Source organism: Scardinius erythrophthalmus (genome assembly GCF_964197995.2).
Source record: "Scardinius erythrophthalmus genome assembly, chromosome: 16".
In the NCBI taxonomy this organism is placed as follows: domain Eukaryota; kingdom Metazoa; phylum Chordata; class Actinopteri; order Cypriniformes; family Leuciscidae; genus Scardinius; species Scardinius erythrophthalmus.
This window is the reverse complement of record NC_138236.1, coordinates 28,074,533-28,096,856: the sequence shown is the minus strand read 5'-3', so window position 1 is coordinate 28,096,856 and position 22,324 is coordinate 28,074,533. Positions and strand designations below refer to the sequence as shown.

Here is a 22,324-nt window from a genome sequence, read left to right as displayed (position 1 = left end):
TATTAAATATACATATATATGGTAACACTTTATTTTACAGTGTCCTTGTTACATATGTTACATGTACTTACCATAGTATTAACAGTAAATTATGCATAATTACATGCAACTAACCCTCAACCAAACCCTAATCCTACCCTAACCCTATTGTAAGTACATGTAGTTGGTTAATATTACTCAGTACTTAAATATATAATTACACTGTAACAATGACACCTTAAAATAAAGTGTTACCATATATATATATATATATATATATATATATATATATATATATATATATATATATATATATATATATATATATATATATATATATATATATATATATATATATATATATATTTTGTAAATTAAATAATGTAAAGAATCCAACCAATTATTTTATATGCACTTTACAGTGTTATCATTTTTGAAAGTTTTTTTTTTACACTGTAAATATAAACTTAAAATACATTCCCACCAAATCAACAAACAGTTTTTTAAACAAAAAAACTAAATATACAACAAAAAAAATGGAAAAGGGATGAAGTGGATCTTGATGTCATTAATTCACTCATACAAACAGCAACACAAAAATCTGCAGTAAACCATGCTGTCAACATGGTGGATCACATTATTGATATTAAACACCATTGACAAGCAAGGGTATTTATAGATGCAAGGCCTGTGTACGTGGCAGTGAACCCAAGAACTGCAAACAATGTTATAGCATAGTGAGAAAGGCTTTAATATGCCTGTTTTCCCTCTCTTCTCTATCCTAATCCAATTGCGAAGAACTGACTTTCCGGCTTCTTCTGGCTAATGGAGTGTCAAATCACACTTCCAGCAGCTAAAAATACATGTTTCAGCACACCCTATGACGAAGAGAACAATCTAATTCAGTTTGACTGTCTTCATCTCCAGTCAGTGTTAAGGTGTGTTTAATCTTCTCAGGCATTTCTGGCTAGATGTGTGAGGCGTCAGGGTGGCGAGGATGCCCATATTTCTGCAGTGGAGGACAGAAGAACCTCAATAGAGAGAATTCAAAATATTTTATGAACAAATAAAATTATTATCCATTACGATCTGGGTCTGAACACTACACTTTTGTAGAGCTTGGTCAAGTAATAATAGTAAACGTATAAAGATTTACAGATGTAACGTGAAATGAATTAGGCAGAAATTAAAATTAGCACAGTGTAAATAATGTGATATTATAGTGAGCTTAAAGACATTGTCTGATTAATTTGGAAGTTTAAGCTACCAACATTTTTATGAGCACAACCTACTTATTGTCACAAACAGGTTGAAGCAGAGACGATGCAGGTTCTAATTGCAGTAATGCTTATTAAACCAACTCTCAAATCTCACAAACAGGATCAAAGAATGTGTCAAAGAACAGGAACAGAACAACCAACTAAAACACAACGTCGACAGACAAGGAAAATTCTGAAACACAGGGCTTAAATACACAGAACAGATCAGGAAAACGAGACACAGCTGACAAGACTAACGAGTAATTAACAAGACAACAGGTGAAAGGGATGAAATAAAAAACCTAGAAATACAGACAGATCACAGAACAGGAAAACAGATCAAAAGATCATATTTTATACAGCCCTACAAGTATATGCCTAAGGCACAACAAATCTGGTGTTCATTATTTATATATATATATATATATATTATTTAAAAAAAAAAAAATTGTACATTTTAAATCACAATTTTAACCAGAAAAATCTAAAATTTCTTCCCAAAATCACGCAGCCCTATAGTTTCTCTTTATATCAGCATGTTCACAGTTGGGTTTTTTTTTTTTTTTTTTTCTTTTTTTTTTTTTTACAGGGACCAGATGCCACTGATGAGTCCTGCAGACTTAAACATTCACATGAGTCTCTGTACATGAACATGGTAAAATGAAAATTCAAAACCTTGGAAATGACAGATATGTACTATGTTTCAGGAATGGCACAAAGGTGTGTGACTGTTCAAGTCTCTGTCTTTAGATCCGTGTGTTCAATAATGTGCTTTTTTTGTCCTTTGTTGTGTATCTTTGGATTATGCTGTGTTGTAAATAAATCCAAACAATCAAAAAGCTATATTCCTTTTTATATCTCTCCTAATTCTTTGTTCTGGTTCTCTCACAGTCCCACACAGATATGACCATTATGGGAGGGTCTTTGTCTATCTCAGGTGTGAGATACACATTAATATTCATGATGATTCACGCCATAAAGCTTTCTTACACAAAACATGTCTTACAATTTTTAAATCAATATATTGTTTTATCTGAATGAATAGGCAGGATGATTTTCACATAGTTTTGGAGCAAATATTCTAGGCTACGTGATACCATTTTCAAAAGTCTTGTGAAGAAATAATCAGTATGGGTTTTATGACCTTATTTCAGTGACAAATTATTATTATTTTTTTCACAAACCATGCATAAACGTCATTATCTCAAACTTTTACATACATGCTGCTGATATATTATTGTAGCAGAGTTTGTGCTGAATACAGCGTAATCAGACTTTAGCCATGAAGTAACAGAAATAAGCACAAAATGTCAGAGCATGTCAGAACACCTTGTGGAGTTACAAATTTAAGAATCTGTATAAGATCTGCTGATCTTATATCCTTACATAACATAACATGAAAAACTAAGGTAGAATACATTGAATTTAGCATTTAAGGTTATGATGATGATATCAGCTCCAGCAAGAGATTCCTGCCAGTCCTGTTCTCTCTATTCTAAGTTAAATGAGTCAGATTACTGAGACTCTCACCCTTTGTCTTTAATGGCTCTTGGAGCCCCTGTCCCAGTCGTTGAATAGTTATGCTGATTGGATTAGGATTGGTAACACTCTAGAGTCAAGGGCGGGTTCCTAAACCTGGATACTTCATGTATCCGGCAGCTACCGACAGCTCATGTTCTCAATAAAGAATCCTGCTGAAGATACAACCAAGTCTCCTGGTCTTCGCTTCTGAGTTTCCTACACCTCCAGGGCCCAGAAAACACCTCAGACCCAAAAGGGTTAATCTTGATCACCCGGAGACTGTTATGGTCGCAGGCATGATGTCTGGCATGCTGGTTCCCTCCGCGATGGTAAAAGGGGATCCATTGTGGACAAGCACCCACTCTACATAGTCCTGGAAGTTCCCCCGAGACCCATCTCCAGGCGTGCTCTGGTCTCTGCGTTGAGACCTGCCCGGAAAAACACACAGAGACTGGTGTCGTCATAATGGACCAAAGTTACCAAATCCAAATACTTCTGTGTGTGGGCCTCAAGGGACAGATCCCCCTGGGAGAGGAGGAGAATCTCCACTGCTGTTAGATCCACTTTAAAGGTCTATCGATCTGTCACAAGAAGGTTGAAGCATCTATTAACATCTATTTTATTTATTTTTTCGCGCTAGGGGTCGCTAACTTCTTACAATAACGAAGGCGTAGATTGATGACGCAGTGAATGAGTGGAATCATGGAACTTGTCATCATGCCGATGGATCTAATAATATTTATGGGAAATAATGTTTATGGATGAGTGAATACATTGATGTTTTTTAACATGACTGTGGAATGAAGCAGGTCGCTATTGCTAATGAGAAACAGATATCAGCGCCACACCTGAGTCCCACAGATATAAAGGAATGAGGACATTTCATTCTACCGAACTATACCTGCAAGTGCTGAGTTAATAAACGGGTCAGTTTATGTAACAAATTAAAATTGTGAGGTAACGCAGCGCTGTTTCACTTGGTCTACACTATCATACTAAATTGTATTTGAGTGTGTTCAAAGTTATAATGTTATTCTATATGTTAGTTTGTTGGCTCTATGAGACTAGCAACTGCTAGATCAACATTAGAAAAACATACTGATCATATTCTAACATTTCATCATGTTGAGCTATATTACATTAATTCGTTTTATGTACATTTGCTCACCTGTCTAATAAAGTACATACAAGAGTGGCGTCTCTGTCAAGTCATGACTCGTGAAGCTCAATGTCAAGTCGAAGTTTGTCACAGACGCGGAGCTCCCGGCATCTCGAAAACGCCACGCCGATATTGATCCTCGTTTTATTTCTCCTTTTGTCCTAAAGCAGGGGTGCCCAACCCTGCTCCTGCCGATCGACTGTCCTGCACAGTTCATCTCCAACCCTAATCAAACACACCTGAAGCAACCAATTAAGGTCTTCAGGATCACTTGAAAATTAAAGGCAGGTCTATTTGATTAGGGTTGGAGATGAACTGTGCAGGACAGTCGATCGGCAGGAGCAGGATTGGGCACCCCTGTCCTAAAGTCTGTTTGCCATTGTCCATAATGTTTGAACGAAACAACAACAATGTTCCGCTAGACGTTACGCAGTTGTCCACGTCTGTCGCCATGGTTACTATGGCAGGACAAGTGGAAACCAGCGATAACGCGGATATTACGTCATCGACAGGTGACAAGGGACGGGCACTATCTAAATTGTGAATTTCTCTGAATTTACAAATTCTTGGAAACATTTAGGATAATGCAAGTGTTTTTTTATACAAAATTCTACATGTACCTTTAATCTGGATAGAATTAAAATTTTCTTGAAATTATTTTTTTTCTTAAACAGTAAGAAAACTGGTTGAAAAGGTGCAATTAACTTATTACAAGCTTTGCACTGTTGGTAGTTCAAAGCTTTTGAGAATTTGATTTAGAATTTAATTGAAAATCTTTTTAAAATTCCAGTTAAAGTTTTAAATTTGAATTAAAAAATCAATTTAGACCACAATTAGCAAAAGGGACGGCGGATTGTAGTTTGAAAATGTTCGGTTGTTGTTTTAGTTTGCTTCTCATTATTTCCTGTGTTTCCTTGATTGTCTTGGTTACTAAGTATGTTTTCCTTTGTTGTTGTGGTAACTTATTGTTTGATTGATTTGATTCACCCATTACTTGTTTAGCCATTTAGTTACTCTATGAAAATATAGCCCTCAGTTTGAGTTGACCTTTGTCCATTCTCATTTATTTTTAGTTTGTTGTGTTTCTCCTGTGTCCCTGTATTCTCCTGTGCTTCTGGGTGTTTTTTTTTTGTTTAGGTGTATTGCTAAATAAAGTGACTGTTCCTGCCTCAACTACTCTGCAACCAACTGTGACACAATTCAAATTTGAATGGAGCTTGAATTAAAATTAAATTAAATTCAAAGAAATGTATTTAACTGCAATAAAAAAGCAAAGTTTGTAAATACAACGTTTGTTTAAATGCTTGTTAATGCACAGCATGCACGACGGGCGATCTCTGCAAGGCTGACAAGACCAAGGTGAGGTCCCAAGAGAGTACAAGGTGAGGGTGGGGAGGATTCTGCCTCCTCGCGCCTTTCAGGAGCTTGATGATCAGGTCGTGTTTTCCCACTTAAGCCGCTTTTCCACCGAAATTACCCGGAACAATTTGTCCCAGGAACTTTTTTCCCAGGAACCTTTTTTGCCCCAGACCGGTTGCTTTCTGCGTTTACACCGCGGTCTAAAGTACCGGGAAGGTAAACTGCGCGCAACTGCTCCTCCCAGTCTGCGACGGACAGTAATCAGTTTTGAGCGCCACATTTATAAGTTTGGAGGAGATTCAAACTGTGTTGCAGTTATTGGTTTACTAACGAGGTAATTAACATAACAAAATAGACGAGCACTGATACTAAAGCGTGTTCAGAAAGCTTGTATGCGTATAAAATTAAGACAAGGTACGTTGTGAGATGACTGGGAATAACGCGCAAAAATTTCCTTTTGCGTAAATACTCTTAAAAAAAGCCTGAACCCCGTCTATCAATCATAAATAGTGACAGTCTTGTAAATAGTTGTTTGTTACACCTCAATGCGCTATTTCAATCCTGTTATAGTAAATTTGTAACATGGTTTGCCTTGCAATAGATGACAATGTGTAAACATAATGACTTAATATTAAAAGCTGTGGCATAAAAGAGACGAGCACTGATAAAGCGTTTTCAGAGCTCGTAATGCTAACGTTAGATATAAAATTGTATGTTATCAGCTATTGCGGACATTGGCCGTGAGATGGCTGTGACGAACGCGCAGAAAGTTTCCTCTTCCACAAATACCCAAATAATAAAGCCTGAAACTCGTCGCCAGTCCCCCAGTTTTTTTTATTAAATTCCATATTTGCAGACAGACAACTTTACTGCATGAAGCCACTTTTTAAAAGGGAGGTTAAAAATAAAGAAAATGCTGCGTGGAGTCATCCAACCAAAATGCGGCGTGAACACAACCAATCAGCTTGTGCAGCGCACAAGTCCCACCCCTGAAAGTTCCTGAACTTTGAAAAAGTACTACCTCGTGAGCAGGGACTATCGGAGGGGGAAATATTTACCCGGAACTTCATTTAGACCCTGGTTCCTGCGGTGTAAACACATCGAGTACCAGCCCAAAGTTCCTAGTTCCTGGGGAAAGTTCCTGCGGTGGAAACGCGGCTTTACTTACCATCTACTGCATTGTGATGTGCAGCGATAGCGGACAGTCCAATAGGGCTGGGCGATATATCGCATGACATTGTTATGCGCATCTCGTCAGTAAAGCCAGTTCCTTGATTAGTAGTAAATCGCCATCACCTGCTTTCAGATGGAGCGGCATTTACTACACTGAGCCGTAGTTCACTGACAAGCTGAGCCATATCGCATTAATTATCGCAGGCGATACGTCCGTGATAATTAATGCGATTATTAATTAATGCCACTTCCAGTTCGTTGACTTTCATCGAACAGGTTCCACTTCATAGTGTAAGCATGCCTATTTTCTTCAGTTCTTATTTTCCCTGTCTAGTGGAAGTCTTGCTTTTTCTTTTGCAATTCCAGTTTTTAATCTTAGATCCTAGTTTTTATTCCTTAGTTTTCCTACTTTTTTCCTTCATTTGCTTTTGTTATATTTATGTCTCTACTTTTTGTTTCTCAAGTCACTGATCTTATCAGTTTATTTTTGGTTCTCTTAAGTGTTGCTATATCTTGTCTTGTGTTCCTGCCCAGTATCCTGAGTTCCCTGGCCACTGCCTGGCAGCCTGACTGGCGCAGCTTTCTAACCCCTGTGTCAAGCCTCTGGTTCTGTGAACCTCTACCTGGCGGCAAGACTGGATCTACATCAAGTTATGAGTTATTGTGTTCCTGCCTGGTCTTTCCTTTTTCCTTTTTTTTTTTTTTCTTTTTTTTCTGAAGGATTCATTACTCAACCTAAATCACACTGCAAAGTATGGTTCTGTTTTGAAAATGGATCCCGTTCTAGCAGAGAGTTAATGTAATGTCTGTGTCAGTATGTCTCTCATGCGGTCCGTACTTTCCAATAAAGGGATCTCCATAAGCACTGATCACCACAGAGCTCTTTCGTTCATTCTCAGGTTGCTGTAAAGTGCCCCATTAGGACCAGGCATAAACATATCCAGCTGACCAAGCAAACAAAATAACCCATTAAAAGGGGGATTTTCAAATAATATTACAAGCTTTTAAAAACACCTAATGTGCAGTGGGCAGAAAGAGAATATATTTTACCGCTAAATTGCCAGTATCTACTCTTGCAAACTGTCTTTACGTTGACTGTATTTCCCACAAATCTAGTCATTATTTTGTACTCTAACATTATTGAATGAAATATTTTTTGTTACTGATATTGATTTATTTTCATTTACAATGGGAACTGCTATATTCATAAGGATATACTGTATGTAACAGCACGCATCCAGAAAGGAATCAAAATTTGTCTGTACAGCATCGTGGGAATGTTAAACATGTTTAAGTGCTTCCATTTTAAAAAAGAATCTATGTTTTAGTCATTTAATGAATTAAAAAAAAAAAAAAGATTAAAAAATCATCCACAAAGATAATGCATAAATAGCTAAATAATTATTCATTATTTTCAGAAAAGTTAACAATGGCTTTTGGATTATTAACAACATCCATCTGAATAGGTGGAGTTTCCAATTAACTCTAATAGAAAGGACCTGCTTATTGTAAGTGACAGCCAAACCCCTCCCATTTTGTCTCTTCAGCATGGTCTTTTGTTTATTAAAATCCATCTGAATGGGTGGAGTTTTGTAATGAACTTCAATAGAAAGGTCCTGCTTATTGGGAGTGACAGCCAAACCTCTCCCATTCAGTCTCTTCAGCACGCTTTTTCACTCACAAACATATGCACACACGCTCACACACATCCAAACACAGTTACACATTCTCAGTCTTGCACGTCTGGACAGAATGATCAATAAGGAGTCCCAATCTTCTGACCACCTGACAGCAGCCTCGCGCAGAGGGGTAGGCAACACTTTTTATTACTGTATTAATGCCCTGATTGTTGCAAGCATGAATGTATTTTGTATTTGATGTTTGCTTTCTTATCAGATCATGGACCAAATGTGGGTTCAGATTAATTGATTTTGTTATAAAATGTTATTGATTTGTGTTTCTGCAATCTGCCATTTCTCTAAAAAAAAAAGCAATTAAATAATTAATAAATTAAAAAATATATAATGTTATAAAATATTTATAGTACAATAATATATAAGAAATATATAATATATGTAATTTTAAAAGCAATGGCATGGTTACCAGTTTTGGATGTCATTCTTATCCAGTTTCTGTGCTGTTATTTAAAAAGATACTGTATGCATCAGTCTTTGAGTTCAAACCGCTAACCACTTTCTTTAATCAAATTAGAAACTGAAACCATAATATGGGTAATGGAAAAAGTCTCCATGAGGATATGTGTATATACTGGCTGAGGAAGGTACAAAACTGGGTGTGCTTCGGATGATTTTCACATGAGATGACAAGCCAACGATTGACAGAGTGCGTGCGAGCTTGACAGTGTGTGAAAGAGTTTTCAAAAATGTACAACATAAAAGTATGTACACAAAAGTAGATATGTCTGTATTCGCACGTTTTTAACTGGTTCAAGCAAATGCTGAGAGTGAAATCATTTAAAAAGTAAAGCTTTTTAATCTTTATTGGGCTCAGCAAATAACCCTCTTACTATCAAAAACACTAAAATTATTTTGTCAGTTAAAATAAAAATGTGCTTCATGTCATAACATCTAAATTAATGTTAAAATCAAATGTTACATTTAATATGAATAAACTTGAAGGTTACAACAGTGGACTTTAAATTTAAAGCTCACCTCAACGTTACAACTGCACATTTTAACCTTTTACAGTGATCCATTTTTGGACTACTAACTATGGCAAATGATAAAGAATTGCCAATTAATTACTAATCACAACATTAACGTGCTGAGACATTTTAAAATAATGGTCCAGGTAATAGTTCTTGAAGATTGTCTTTTTTTTACTCTGAACGTGGTCATAAAATGCATCCTTAATTACTCAAGTGTTATCTAGTCACTCTTCAAGAACTGCCAATGATCTGGCACATTACTTTTAAAGTGAAAAAGTAATTGAGTAATTATGATGCATTTTATGACCACATTCAGATTAAAAAAGATTATTGCTCATGTCTCAGACACGTTAATGTTGTGAAGAGCATAAGGAGTGTTCAGCTATGGGAATCAATGGGAATTTGATTTATTCATGTTTTTGTCTGTAGGTGAGGATGGCAAAAGTGGCAGTAGCTTTAGCCGCTGCATTTATGCTGGCCAGCATAGCGGTCATCATTTCTATAGCAGTTGTGCAAACTCATAAGAAGACTTATATATCCCGTGGACTCAAGGTAAAATTCTTAAATTTGAGCATGCCTGATACAAACCGTACAAGTGGAATCCAATTAAACAGACCTATTGTGTACCTCTTAGAGTGTGTAAAATTCTGGGACATAAAAGCATAATTGGTGTTTACCAGTCACACGTGGGAAGTAATATATGTTCAAGAATGACTTTCCCTTAAATTATTCATTCCTATTGTTTAATCATACTGATTTTCTTGTTAATTATATAGGAAATAGTAACGTTTGTATTTTTAATATTTCTATTATGTGTTGGAAAAACAAACATCTCACATCCCACATATGTTATGACATGGGCCACTATTCATTTACAGATGAATGGCAGGTAAAATGTGCTGAAAGTGTATTATACATGATTTATGGATTATGCTTCATTCAGTTTCCGTGAAAACAAATACTGTTTTTGTAACACGGAACGGAAACCTATTTTCCTAAACACAAAACAACTTTCAATGGATAATCACCATTCACGGAGTTATTTAATTCCATACAATTCTGCATCCTTAATATTGAGATACATGATCCTTTTGATGACTCATAAAGTCCTTGAAAATGTTCCCAAAGAAGAACGTGCTTTTTCTTTTTTCAAAAGAGCTAAGGGCAAATAGACATGTCTGATCATGATTTAGACCTTGGGATTTGGGCAACTGCTATTCAGCAATGTATTTTGTGAACGGTGCAAATGAATGAGCTCTTTATGGCTTTGCAAGATCTTTAGAGTTTGATCTTTGGTTACAGTAATGTCCTTCTTCACTTCTGTTGCTCTCTCTTTCTCCAGTATGGTATTGTTTTGGATGCAGGCTCGTCCAGGACTACCATTTATCTCTATGAGTGGCCTGCCGAAAAAGAAAACAACACTGGGGTTGTGAGCCAGACAACAAAGTGTCAGGTTGAAGGTACAAATCAACTGACATAAAACCTTGGATGGTTAACATAAACACATGGTGGCTTATTCTTTATATAGTAGCCAAAAGCTGAACTAGATGTTGGTGGCACTTTCCACGAATTCTGTATACTTTGGTTAACAAATACCAATTTTGTTTTATTGCTCTAAAATTCAAATTGGTGTGAAAAGCACTAGGTTTAAAGCCGTCAAGTCACATTTATTTATATAGCGCTTTTTACAATACAGATTGTTTCAATGCAGCTTTACAGAGATAACAGGAAAATGCAACAAAGTTTGTTTCCAGAAGAAAATAGCGTCACAGTACAGCTTAAGTAAGGTTGGTGATGTTTCATTTTGTTGTAAAAAAAGTTATTAATTTAGTTAATTTATATATTTATATATATATATATTTCTCCGCTCTGGAGAAAACCGTGATGTCATCGTCCACCTCAGTTCAGTTCTCATATAATGGTGTCAATGCAGGCAGATCAATATTATTGTTGAATATTAAATTAAATGTTACATTTAATGTCCCCAACTAAGCAAGCCAAAAGCCAATGGCAACAAAGGTGAAAAAAGGTGAAAAAGACAACAGTGGCAAGGAACCAAAACTCCATCAGGTGGCAGAATGGAGAAAAAAACCTTGGGAGAAACCAGGCTCAGTCGGAGTACCAGTTCTCCTCTGGCCAACGAACGAACAGTGTATGATTATGATTCAGGCAGCATTATAGGTCAGAAGTCAGATTGGATTGGAACAATCAGAATATTATCCAGTTCTATCTGGTTTAACATCGAAGTCATCACACCGGTATGGAGACGGGTTTGTTGAGGATCAGTGCCGGTGGCTGTCGTGTCGATGAGGCCTTCACGGGGGGAGTCCAGTTGACACAACCTCTGCTGATACTTCAGGGATGTGTTGTGGTCGTGTTTAGGCGCAGGTCCTCCATCTGATCTGGATACAGCCCGGATCGATAAGACATCTCTTCATTTACTGCTAGTGCTGCAAACTTATAACGGCCTGATAAGTATTATATTATATTTAGATCGTGACATAAAAGGTTGCAGTGGATGAGCATTGTAACCGATCACAGATGTATTGAGTTGCATGAATGCAGTGATCTCATCATTGCAACTCGATTTCTGCACTTTCACGAATGCTTTCATCGTAACTAACATTGCAAACACTTTGTAAATAAGAAATTTGTTTATTATTACCATAAGTTTTGGCGAAAGTCCAGAAATCAGTCACTGATAAACTTGCGCTGTTTGATTGACAGCTCCAGCAATTGTAAAGGGAGCGTTCTTTTCATTTAGGTTAAATATACAGCCATGTTACTCGCAACCTTGCTACCAAATTCTTACACTTTTAAATATATGTTAACGCGTTATTTCAACGGTCCACCTTAGACATTAGTAAATTTGCAACTACATGTCCACTAACTCTCATTAGAGTATCAGTAGACTCGTTGCTTAATATCTACTAACACTTTATTTTGATGTTGGACATTAGCACATGTTAGGGCACACGCTGTCAAGGCTCTATTGTGAATTAATTTTAGACTAGGAAATACACAAAAAACATCCAAACATGTTTTCTAAAGTTTTTGGTCATTTTTAATGCAAATTTTGTAAAATCAATAACTCAAAGACCAAAAAGTCTGTGTGTTATGCATAAATGACAGTCCTTTTAGAGGGTACATATTTTCTGCGTAGCTGGCAATATTGTTCATTACTGGCAGGCAGTATAATAGCCTTTTTGCCTGTTTTGTTAGTAAGTTTTATAGAAGACAGATAAGAAAAGCTGTGCCTTTTCCAGAAAGTATTGATAATGGTGACGGCAATGCATCAGAAAATAAGGTCGTAGTGAGAAAGGAAGAAGTTGAAGCAGTGAGGGTGAGGGTAGAGATGAAGAATATAAGTCACAGATCGTTGTGGAAGCCAGGCATTTGGGTACATTATCCTATGCCAGTTTGGAAGGTGTTATCCATACTACAACCAGAGGTCAGGAAAGATGCCACTGCCAATTGGCCTCAACAATGACAAGCAAATGATCCACAAATGACGACTAAACAAATCAAAATCGAGATATGTGTGGGGGTACACTGAAAGAGAAGAGTCTTGTTGATTTTCACTTGATGATTTGAAAATCCAAGAAAGAAACCATGTTAAAGATTTTTATTTTAATTTAAATTTTTAAACCCCAATGCCTGCTATAGACTGCGATTTCGGCAATCCTATAAGATCATTACAAATCACACTGTACGCCATGAATCTAATAAACTTGGGTACGACATGTATGTAGACTGTACAATGATGACACCCATTGTATCGTAGACTACGTTGCAAGTTAGTATGGAAGAATACAATGTAATCAGCACGTGCTAGTGGTAAAACAAATAGAGCAAAATCAATCGCACTTAGGCATTGGTTTTTATGTGAGCTGAAAAAAAAGGGGAGGAGGCGAAAGAGGAGAACATGGACGAGATCATGGCTAGGGAAAAGAGGCCAACTTGGCATTCCAAATTTGCAAATGGAACTTGAGGTAAGTAGTTTTAGCGCCATGTCTCATTGATCAATACGCCATTTTATGTTGCATTTATTTGGCTAGTCAGACGTAGGTCGTAGCAGCAAACACACTGAGATGATCATGCTAAATTTCTGACACAGAAAATGATTGCAGGCTGTCTTTGAATGGCTGTCTTTGAACCTCTCTCACTGTACGACGTAGGATTACTATTTAGACCACAGCCACAGAAATCACCACGATTGGTTATCTTTTGTATGGGACAACCCAAAATCGTACAATGTGTACCAGGCATTAGATATGGTTTCACTACTTTCTAGGCAGCAAAGTTGCATCTGAATTTGTGCCAAGTTTTTGACATTTTCACATGCAAGTTCCAAATGATATATAGCAGCACAAGATGAAATGGAATGTTAACAATGCTTTTTAATGTTTTTTTGAAACACCAAGAACTTTTCACTACTTTTCAGATTGTGAAACTGCATTTTAATATGTGTGTGAAGTTTGACAATTTGCCAAAAACCATATACCCTAATAGGACAAAGTCAGTTATAAATGACAACACCGTAAAAAAGGTCAAATGTAGAAAACTAACTTTGGAAAATGATTGTAGCTTTAAATGTGTCATATGAAGTCATTTCATTTTTCCAGCTGTGATTTCATAATTAGTATTTGGTTTGAAAGTATAATATACAGTGATAGAATAATAATGTGACTTAAAAATATACATACTGTACATAGGCTGATAACAGAACTTATATAATATGATGTCTTTTCAAGGCCCCGGAATTTCAGATCTTGGTGTAGACAAGGAACAGGACAAAAAGACATGGGAAAGTTTAAAACATTGCATGGGAAAGATAACCAAGGCCATTCCCTCCCATCAATATAACTCCACCCCAGTCTTCCTTGGGGCGACAGCAGGGATGAGGCTCCTACAGTAAGGATGATTTTTCATTCCTCTTTTTGATCATATTTTCTGGTTATGTTCTTACCTTTGCGTCGCAATATATTTATGTATCAGTAGAGCCATTTGCTATGATACTGAGAGCTCATCATACAGTAATGCCTATATCCAATGAAGATGAAGGCAGATTCAGTAGTTCAAAATAACAACAAGATTTATTTAACACGAGCTACTAACATAAAACAGTGTGCATGACTCAAACAATACCAGACAATGAGGGAAAGGAGGTAAGGAACTTAGATAAACAAAGGTGATGAACATAATGACATACAGCTGTGTTTATTAATGAGTGTCCATGGAAACTGATGAATGGCGGGAAAATTGAACAAGGAAACAGACCAGAACAAACCAGAATGTTTATAATTGTGACAATGCATAATGAAATAATATGGTCAGAAATAAGAGAGCTTGCATTTTCAAGCAGCATAACAAGCTGTTTTGTACAGCTAAAAATAACAGGAAGCTGTTGAAATTGGAAGCCAGAAACATTCAATTTACAAATGCTGCTGTCCACTCTTACAATAAAATAAGGTGAATAGCAAAATACATTTTTTTGCACTTGTTTCTAGTGGTTAAATGATTGTGTTATTTCTCAAATAAATGATTATGTATAAATGCAAATATATACACAGAGTTAACCTGACACTGACGCCATGTGTGCTGCATCTTTGCCCAATCTGTTTTACACAGTATGAAAAATGAAGACAAATCCAACACTATCCTGGAAGACATGAGGAACTACCTTAGCTCTCTTCCTTTTAATTTCCAAAATGCTTCCATCATCTCTGGACAGGAAGAAGGCCTTTATGGTTGGATCACCGTCAACTACCTAATGGGGAACTTCCTAGAGGTCAGTTCATGGGCTGCTTTACTGAACCTTTTTTATTTTGGTCTTTGGAACTAAATGAATATCTCAGAATTTGTTTGGTTACAGTGTCATCTTAAATGAATATATTCCAACAACATAAATGTTTAATGTCCCCATGAAATCAAAATTTAATTTTTTTGACTTTTAGTATGAATATGTTAGCCTTAAGGTTATCTATAAGGTTATCTATCTATAATGTGCTCAATAACAATGACGAAATTGGCATTTAGAAGATATAAGCATTAAAAACTTACCGTCTCTCACTTCTGCCAATATGATTAATGATTTTGATGACATCACTCTGCACTTCAGCTTCTCATCAGATTTTCTGTCCAATCAAATGCTCTGAAGTGTCCCGCCCCCTACTCTATAAATAGGCGTTGAAGCTGTGGCTGAAATCGGTCACTTGTTCACATTATTACTATTTTCTATATGGTGAATGGCGAATTGTACACTATATAGGGGATAGGGAACAATTCAGACAGTGTAAATATGCTTTCCATTGGGGTGAATGAAGTCTGGTTTTGCGTTAGCGTCTGCTCTGGTTCAGAGACACGATAGCACAGAGTGGATCGTATGACCACAAAACATATCGAACCCATTTGAATTCTGAACAGAATGCTACATTTTAAAACGATATGGAGGAGACTAGGAGGAGAAACGGTTAAACAGATTCGCCATTAGAAACAGCACTGACGAGTGGAAGAGATAACAATGGTGCCATGCATGCACCAACATAAATTTCAAAATGACACATCTACACAAACTACACTTTTCAAACTACATCCTCTGCATGATTATGATCACTGTTTTGCTTCAGTAACAATTTCATATTAAATCTAAAGGGGAATGTATTAGACTGTGGCTGTCATAAGCTGTCAAATGTGGCATTGCCGAGCTCAATGGCTCTGGCCGAGCTGTAATATAAGCAAAATGCTATTGGCTATTTTAAAAATAGGGAAGGAGCTGCTCGATATGTCCCACCGTGTCTTCCTGTTTCAGTTGAAATTACGTCACCTCATTGAAAAACGCTGTACGTTTCAAGGAACTTCAGTGGGAATTAAACCCTGTCAATGCAAGATTTTGAGTTTAGCCTCATACTGCAGTATTAGCCCAGTTGTATGTATTCATTATGAAACAGAGTCCGGTTGTGTTCATACATTTCAGTCATCTTATGACACAATATTGAATCTAAACCTGAATTGGACAACAGAGCTTAATTGTAATTTTAAAATGTTAAACTTTAGTCTGTTTTATAGAAAAATCTTTGGAATGCCTGGGTACATCCTCGTGGGGCTAAGACTGTTGGTTCATTGGACTTGGGTGGAGCCTCCACCCAGATTGCCTTTGCTACTTCTGATGATGCCAAAGGAGAAGATATCATTACGGTTTCACTCTATGGCTATGCATATAATATCTACACACACAGTTTCCTTTGCTACGGGAAAAATGAAGCTGAGAAAAGAGTTTTGGCCAAACTTTCAACGGTACAGTATGCTCATGTCATTAAATGCTCCTTCAACCAAAATATGTGTATAATATATAAACCTATAACCTAAACCAAAATATAAACCTTATTTAGGATGCAGACTATTTTGTACTTTTAGATTGAGTATTATTGTATGTTTGCTCCATCAGTAATTACATTAAGATATTGATCACAAAATTGTGTAAAACCTTTCTTAGAAAATCCATTATTGCTGATGCTGAGCGACGCAATTAAACCCGTAGCTTATGCTTAACATTTCCCCAAACAAGCCACGTCAATACTTCAGTCATTTAATGTTAGGTTGAAATAGAGGGATGGATTACGTTAAATTTTCCTGATTTGCTCTTAGGTGAAATCTTCCTGGAAATAGCTTAACCTGTTACTTACAATTCTATATAACATGTATTAAGACTTTGAATTGTTTTCCTTTTAGGAATCCAGCGAATGGGCTAATGTGAAGCACCCCTGTTATCCTTCTGGTTATAATATCTCTATGCCTGCAGAGGATATTTTTGGAAGTGAATGTACAAAAAATTACGCTCCTGTGACGTATAGCCCAAAGCAAAATATTACTTTCTTTGGACAGAGTAACCCTGAACAGTGTAAAGTCTTGGTCAGGAGTATCTTTGACCTAACGTCCTGCCAGGGAGCTGAAAACTGCTCCTTTAATGGAGTTTATCAACCAAACCTCAGTGGAGACTTCATGGTAGGTATTTTTCTTTAGTTAAGATAAAACTAGGAACAGTTTACGAAAAAATTTAAATTCTGTCATTAATTACTCAACTTCATATCATTCCAAACCTGCACAGTATGTCATATTTATCTAACTCTGCTCCTGGAGGGCCACTGTCCTGCCGTGTAGCTCCAACCAGCTCCAAAACACCTGCCAGCTGTTTTCGAAATCGCCCCCCTATACCCTCATTCACCATTCCATACATTACTCCACTAATATAGTGCACTTGAAGGAGTGAATAAAAACGAGTGGATTAGTGTGCCAGAAGGGCAGCTGCTTTTGCATAGATTGTGCTTGCCGTAAATAATCAAAACTTAACAAACTAGCAACTCCAGTAATAATGAAAAGATTGATCTTGAACTCTGTCATGGAAACTATAGCATGTATAAACCTTAAGTAAACAATTTAATAATGAATTAAAAAGCAATTTATATCTGTATGATATTATGCTGTTGCCACATTGGACCAGCGGTTTTGAAAATGGATGGATGGATGATTCTGCTGGGTGATGGGTGATGATTCGAGACATGGGAATTCATTCGGCACGACCCTTACAGTGCGTTATGGGTATTCTCTAACCGTTGAGTGTACATTAGTTGTACAATCGTTATTGCGGTGCATTATGAGATTGAATAACTGCACTCGATAACGTCCACTATGGTTTCGGACACCACTACAAATGGCTGTTCCCTGTTTAAGGGTAGTGTAGTAATTTCAGACATAGCCTAGTAATCCTGAAGACCTCGATTAACTGATTAAGGTGCGTTTAATTAGGATTAGCATTAAAATCTGCTGGACAGATTTTAAAGGGTTAGTTCACCCAAAAATGGAAATTCTGTCAGTAATCACTCACCCTCATGTTGTTCCAACCCCGTAAGACTTTCGTTCATCTTCGGAACACAAATTAAGATATTTTTGATTAAATCTGAGAGCTGGCTCAATCCTCCATAGACTTCTAAGACACTATAACTTGCTGGCCCAGAAAATGTATTAAAGATATTGTTAATATAGTCCAAGTGACTCCAGTGGCTCAATCTTAAGTTTATAAAGCAACGAGAATACTTTTTGTGCGCAAAACAAAACAAAAATAACGACTTTATTCCACTATTCATTTCCTTCTCTCTGGAATAATGTCGTTATTTTTGTTTGTTTTTGCGCACAAAAAGTATTCTCGTCGCTTTATAAACTTAAGATTGAGCCACTGTAGTCACTTGGACTATATTAATGATGTCTTTAATGCATTTTCTGGGCCAGCAAGTTATAGTGTCTTAGAATCCTATGGAGGAGTGAGACAGCTCTCAGATTTAATCAAAAATATCTTAATTTGTGTTCTGAAGATGAACAAAGGTCTTACGGGGTTGGAACAACATGAGGGTGAGTAATTACTGACAGAATTTTCATTTTTGGGTGAACTAACCCTTTAATGCTGGACTGCTGGAGTTTCACACCCAGAGGAACCCCAATAACATCAAATGTCATTGTTTCTTGCATGTTAATGTGACCAAATGTTACAGCCATATATTGTAATAGCCATATACACAAGCTATATTTCTTTCATCTGGATCTATTAAAGCACTTATTTTTGTGTCTTAGGCCTATGCAGGGTTTTACTGGACTGCTTGGGCTCTTAAAGTAGAGGGTTCCAAAAGTATGGAGCTATTTAACATGAACATGAAGCTGTTCTGCTCAATGGACTGGAAAAGTGTGAGTACCAGCCAACTGCATAATCACGACTTGCAGGAAAATATAGATTGGATGGGTGTGGTTATTTGTGTTACATTTATGATTGATGTGTACAATCAATAAACCTACCTTTTAATGTCCCCCCTCCCCCTCCTTTAGCTCAAGCAAAACTACAGCATCAGAGACATCCATCTGAAGTCCTACTGCTACTCTGCAAATTATGTGCATACCATTCTTGCAGATGGTTACAAGTTCAACATAGGCAACTGGAAAAATCTCAATTTTCAGAAAGAGGTGCATTGTGTTTCATGTTTATAATGAGATTGTGTGAATATATAGGTTATATATTGTGTGTGTGTATATATGTATATAAACAATGATGCCATATATATACTGTATACTATATATATGCCATGATATTATTGCACATAAAAACCTGTATGTCATTTTTTTTATGTATATAAAAAAGTGTAACAAAACACTTAATGTACATATTTTTCTAAACATTTCTGCTTCTAAATGGTCCAAAAATTGCTCCCATTTACATCCATTGTAAGTGTCTCACCATAAACCTCATATTTGTTGTGACAAACGTTGTCGATTGACTTTAACCTGAACTTAAAATATTAATTTATAACCTTTTCACAGCAAATGTATTTCTGAGCACATGATTTCTATGGAACAGTCTCCTCCAGTCTCAGTGCATGATTGTAATGTGAAATATCTGCCAAATTATATCATCTCCCCCTCCAGCAAATCAGCTTTGTCTATCCAAAATGCTGCAGTGAACTGGACCTCTTCATTTGTCTCTTTGTGTTTCAGGTAAATAAGACCAGTATAGCTTGGTCCCTTGGCTACATGCTCGCACTTTCCAACATGATCCCAGCCGAAGGGAAAATCATCAAGTTACCCATAAACAACGTTCTTTTCACTGGACTCCTCCTCCTGTTCTCTGCACTGACTATTATCACCCTCACGTACCTTGCCATTGCTCTGGCACGCTTCTGTTATTGAGGTGTTTGTACTGAGTTCCCATCTATATTGTACTGAGTTCTCATCTGTAGGACCAGTGTCCCACTTAGGGAGGTTTTGGAAACCAGGAGAGACACTGATGTGTCAATGCAGATGTACCTGCTAGAGAAGGATTTTAGTTTTGGAACCTGAAGGTCTTAAATGTCTAGCGGTGCTAAGGTTAAAAGAAGATGCCTGATGTGAACTCCAAATGTGTTAAAAACCTGTATTAAATGTCATTCTATCCAAAAACGGGTACAGGTCTTACTAGTCCAGGAATACAATGGCAAGCTCTTGTCCTGTGGATTTGAATGAAGACACAGAAGACAAGGTTTTAGCTTATATACAGTAAAAAGTATCTATGGTCATGTCAATGTTTTGATTGTGTATTGTATCTAATGTTTGTCTTATCCCTAGCATCATGCCTTATGTATCTCACACATGTATTTCTGCATGTGCTCTTCAGCACACATTGTCTTTGGATGAAATGTCATAGTATCTAAATAAATGTTATGGTTGTTATGGCAGTGAAGACTAGTGATTATATTGCTAGGGAAATTAGGCATTTTAACTTGTGATCTGGGCATTCGTAATGTTATTTAAAATGGACAAAAATGTATGTAAGGGAGACAAGGAAGGGACTACTTTGGGGATAATTTGTGTCTGGTAATGCTTCTGCCAGGGTTCTGTCTGTTAACAAACAAAACATTAAGAAAACCAACCATAAAATGTATTATATATATATATATATGTATTTGATATATATATATATATATCATTTGAGACTGATATATATCAATCTCAAATCTCAAATGATATATATATATATATATATATATATATATATATATATATATATATATATATATATATATATATATATATATATATATATATCATTTGAGATTTGAGATTGATATATATATCAATCTCAAATGATTGATTGATTTATATATATATACAGTGCAATGCATAAGTGAATACACCCATGCTAAAGTTGACTAAAAAGAGGAATAAAACATCATATTTTGGAAATTGAACTTAATGCCTTAATTTTAAAAATTAGGAAAAATCCAACCTTTAAGGACACCAATTTTCTTTGTGAATGAATAATGTATCGTAAATAAATAAATGTTCTTCCTTAAAATACAGGGTGCATAAGTTTGGACACCCCTATGTTAAATTCCCATAGAGGCAGGCAGATTTTTATTTTTAAGTATTTTTTTTTTTTTTTTTTTTTTAGGATACTATGCATCCTGATAAAGTTCCCTTGGCCTTTGGAATTAAAATAGCCCCACATCATCACATAGCCTTCACCATACCTAGAGATTGGCATGGTTTTATTTCAGTTAGCCTAAAAGCTAGTTTGATTTGCATTGAGAGATGATCTTACGGAAAGTACTCCATGCCAATCTCTAGGTATGGTGAAGGCTATGTGATGATGTGGGGCTATTTTAATTCCAAAGGCCAAGGGAACTTTATCAGGATGCATAATATCCTAATTTTTTTTTTTTTTTTTAATACTTAAAAATAAAAATCTGCCTGCCTCTATGGGAATTTAACATAGGGGTGTACTCACTTATGCACCCTGTATTTTAAGGAAGAACATTTATTTATTTACGATACATTATTCATTCACAAAGAAAATTGGTGTCCTTAAAGGTTGGATTTCCAATTTTTTTAAATTAAGGCATTAAGTTCTATTTCCAAAATATGATTTTTTATTCCTCTTTTTAGTCAACTTTAGCATGGGTGTATTCACTTATGCATTGCACTGTATATATATATATATATATATATATATATATATATATATATATATATATATATACACAGTTGCAATCAAAAATATTCAACCCCCATTGCAAATCAGATATATATATATATATATATATATATATATATATATATATATATATATGTATATATATATATGACATTCTCCATGAAATAGTCCAGATGATGACTACTAGTTTTGTTGGCCCTAACAAAAAAACTTTGTTGTGTGACTTCAGCTGGAGATTTTTTTTTTTAAACATCTTCTGAAACCCTCATGTCTGTTTTCAATTCATAATGTCTAGAAAGTAATAATTACATTTATTTTTTATAGTGAATTTATCAAAACATATTGTTCCAAAGCACTTTACACAGAATAGTGCCTTACAACACTCCAGTAAGCAAGTTAAACAAAACAGTAAAAAAGTTTTTTTTTTCAATGTATACAGAGTATACATATGTACTGTACGTACTTGTAAAGTTAATCTGACAAGATACAATTCACCATGATATTATTAGGTTAAAAAGGCTTAAAGCGTCCCTAGTCAAAGGTGTTTTATTATTGATACTATTATACTATTATACATTATAGTTTATAGTTTATAATAATATTTTTAAAATATTTTTTATTGTTTATCAGTACTATGTTTATAAGTCCATGTCTATGTAGATTGTATTCATTTTATTTTTAAGTTATTTTAGTAC

General features: G+C 35.8%; 1 protein-coding gene across 1 annotated transcript; it reads left to right on the top strand.

Moving 5' to 3' along the window:
* The first annotated feature begins 8,039 nt into the window (after positions 1-8,039).
* entpd3 (ectonucleoside triphosphate diphosphohydrolase 3) lies at positions 8,040-20,369 on the top strand. Its single transcript, XM_081388425.1, has 10 exons — positions 8,040-8,259; positions 9,548-9,670; positions 10,461-10,578; positions 13,873-14,032; positions 14,750-14,909; positions 16,187-16,414; positions 16,850-17,122; positions 18,743-18,853; positions 18,992-19,126; positions 19,655-20,369. Exons 1-10 carry the CDS (start codon positions 8,203-8,205, stop codon positions 19,844-19,846), a joined length of 1,557 nt encoding a protein of 518 aa, XP_081244551.1. The 5' UTR covers positions 8,040-8,202; the 3' UTR covers positions 19,847-20,369.
* The last annotated feature ends 1,955 nt before the right edge of the window (positions 20,370-22,324 follow it).

What these genes read in the sequence shown, in the direction of transcription:
- entpd3 (XM_081388425.1), top strand. Translation starts at nt 8,203, where the DNA reads ATGATCAATAAGGAGTCCCAATCTTCTGACCACCTGACAGCAGCCTCG. An exon ending in GCAGGGATGAGGCTCCTACA is followed by an intron (nt 14,033 to 14,749) that starts GTAAGGATGATT and finishes TGTTTTACACAG; the next exon opens with TATGAAAAATGAAGACAAAT. An exon ending in ATCTCAATTTTCAGAAAGAG is followed by an intron (nt 19,127 to 19,654) that starts GTGCATTGTGTT and finishes TTTGTGTTTCAG; the next exon opens with GTAAATAAGACCAGTATAGC.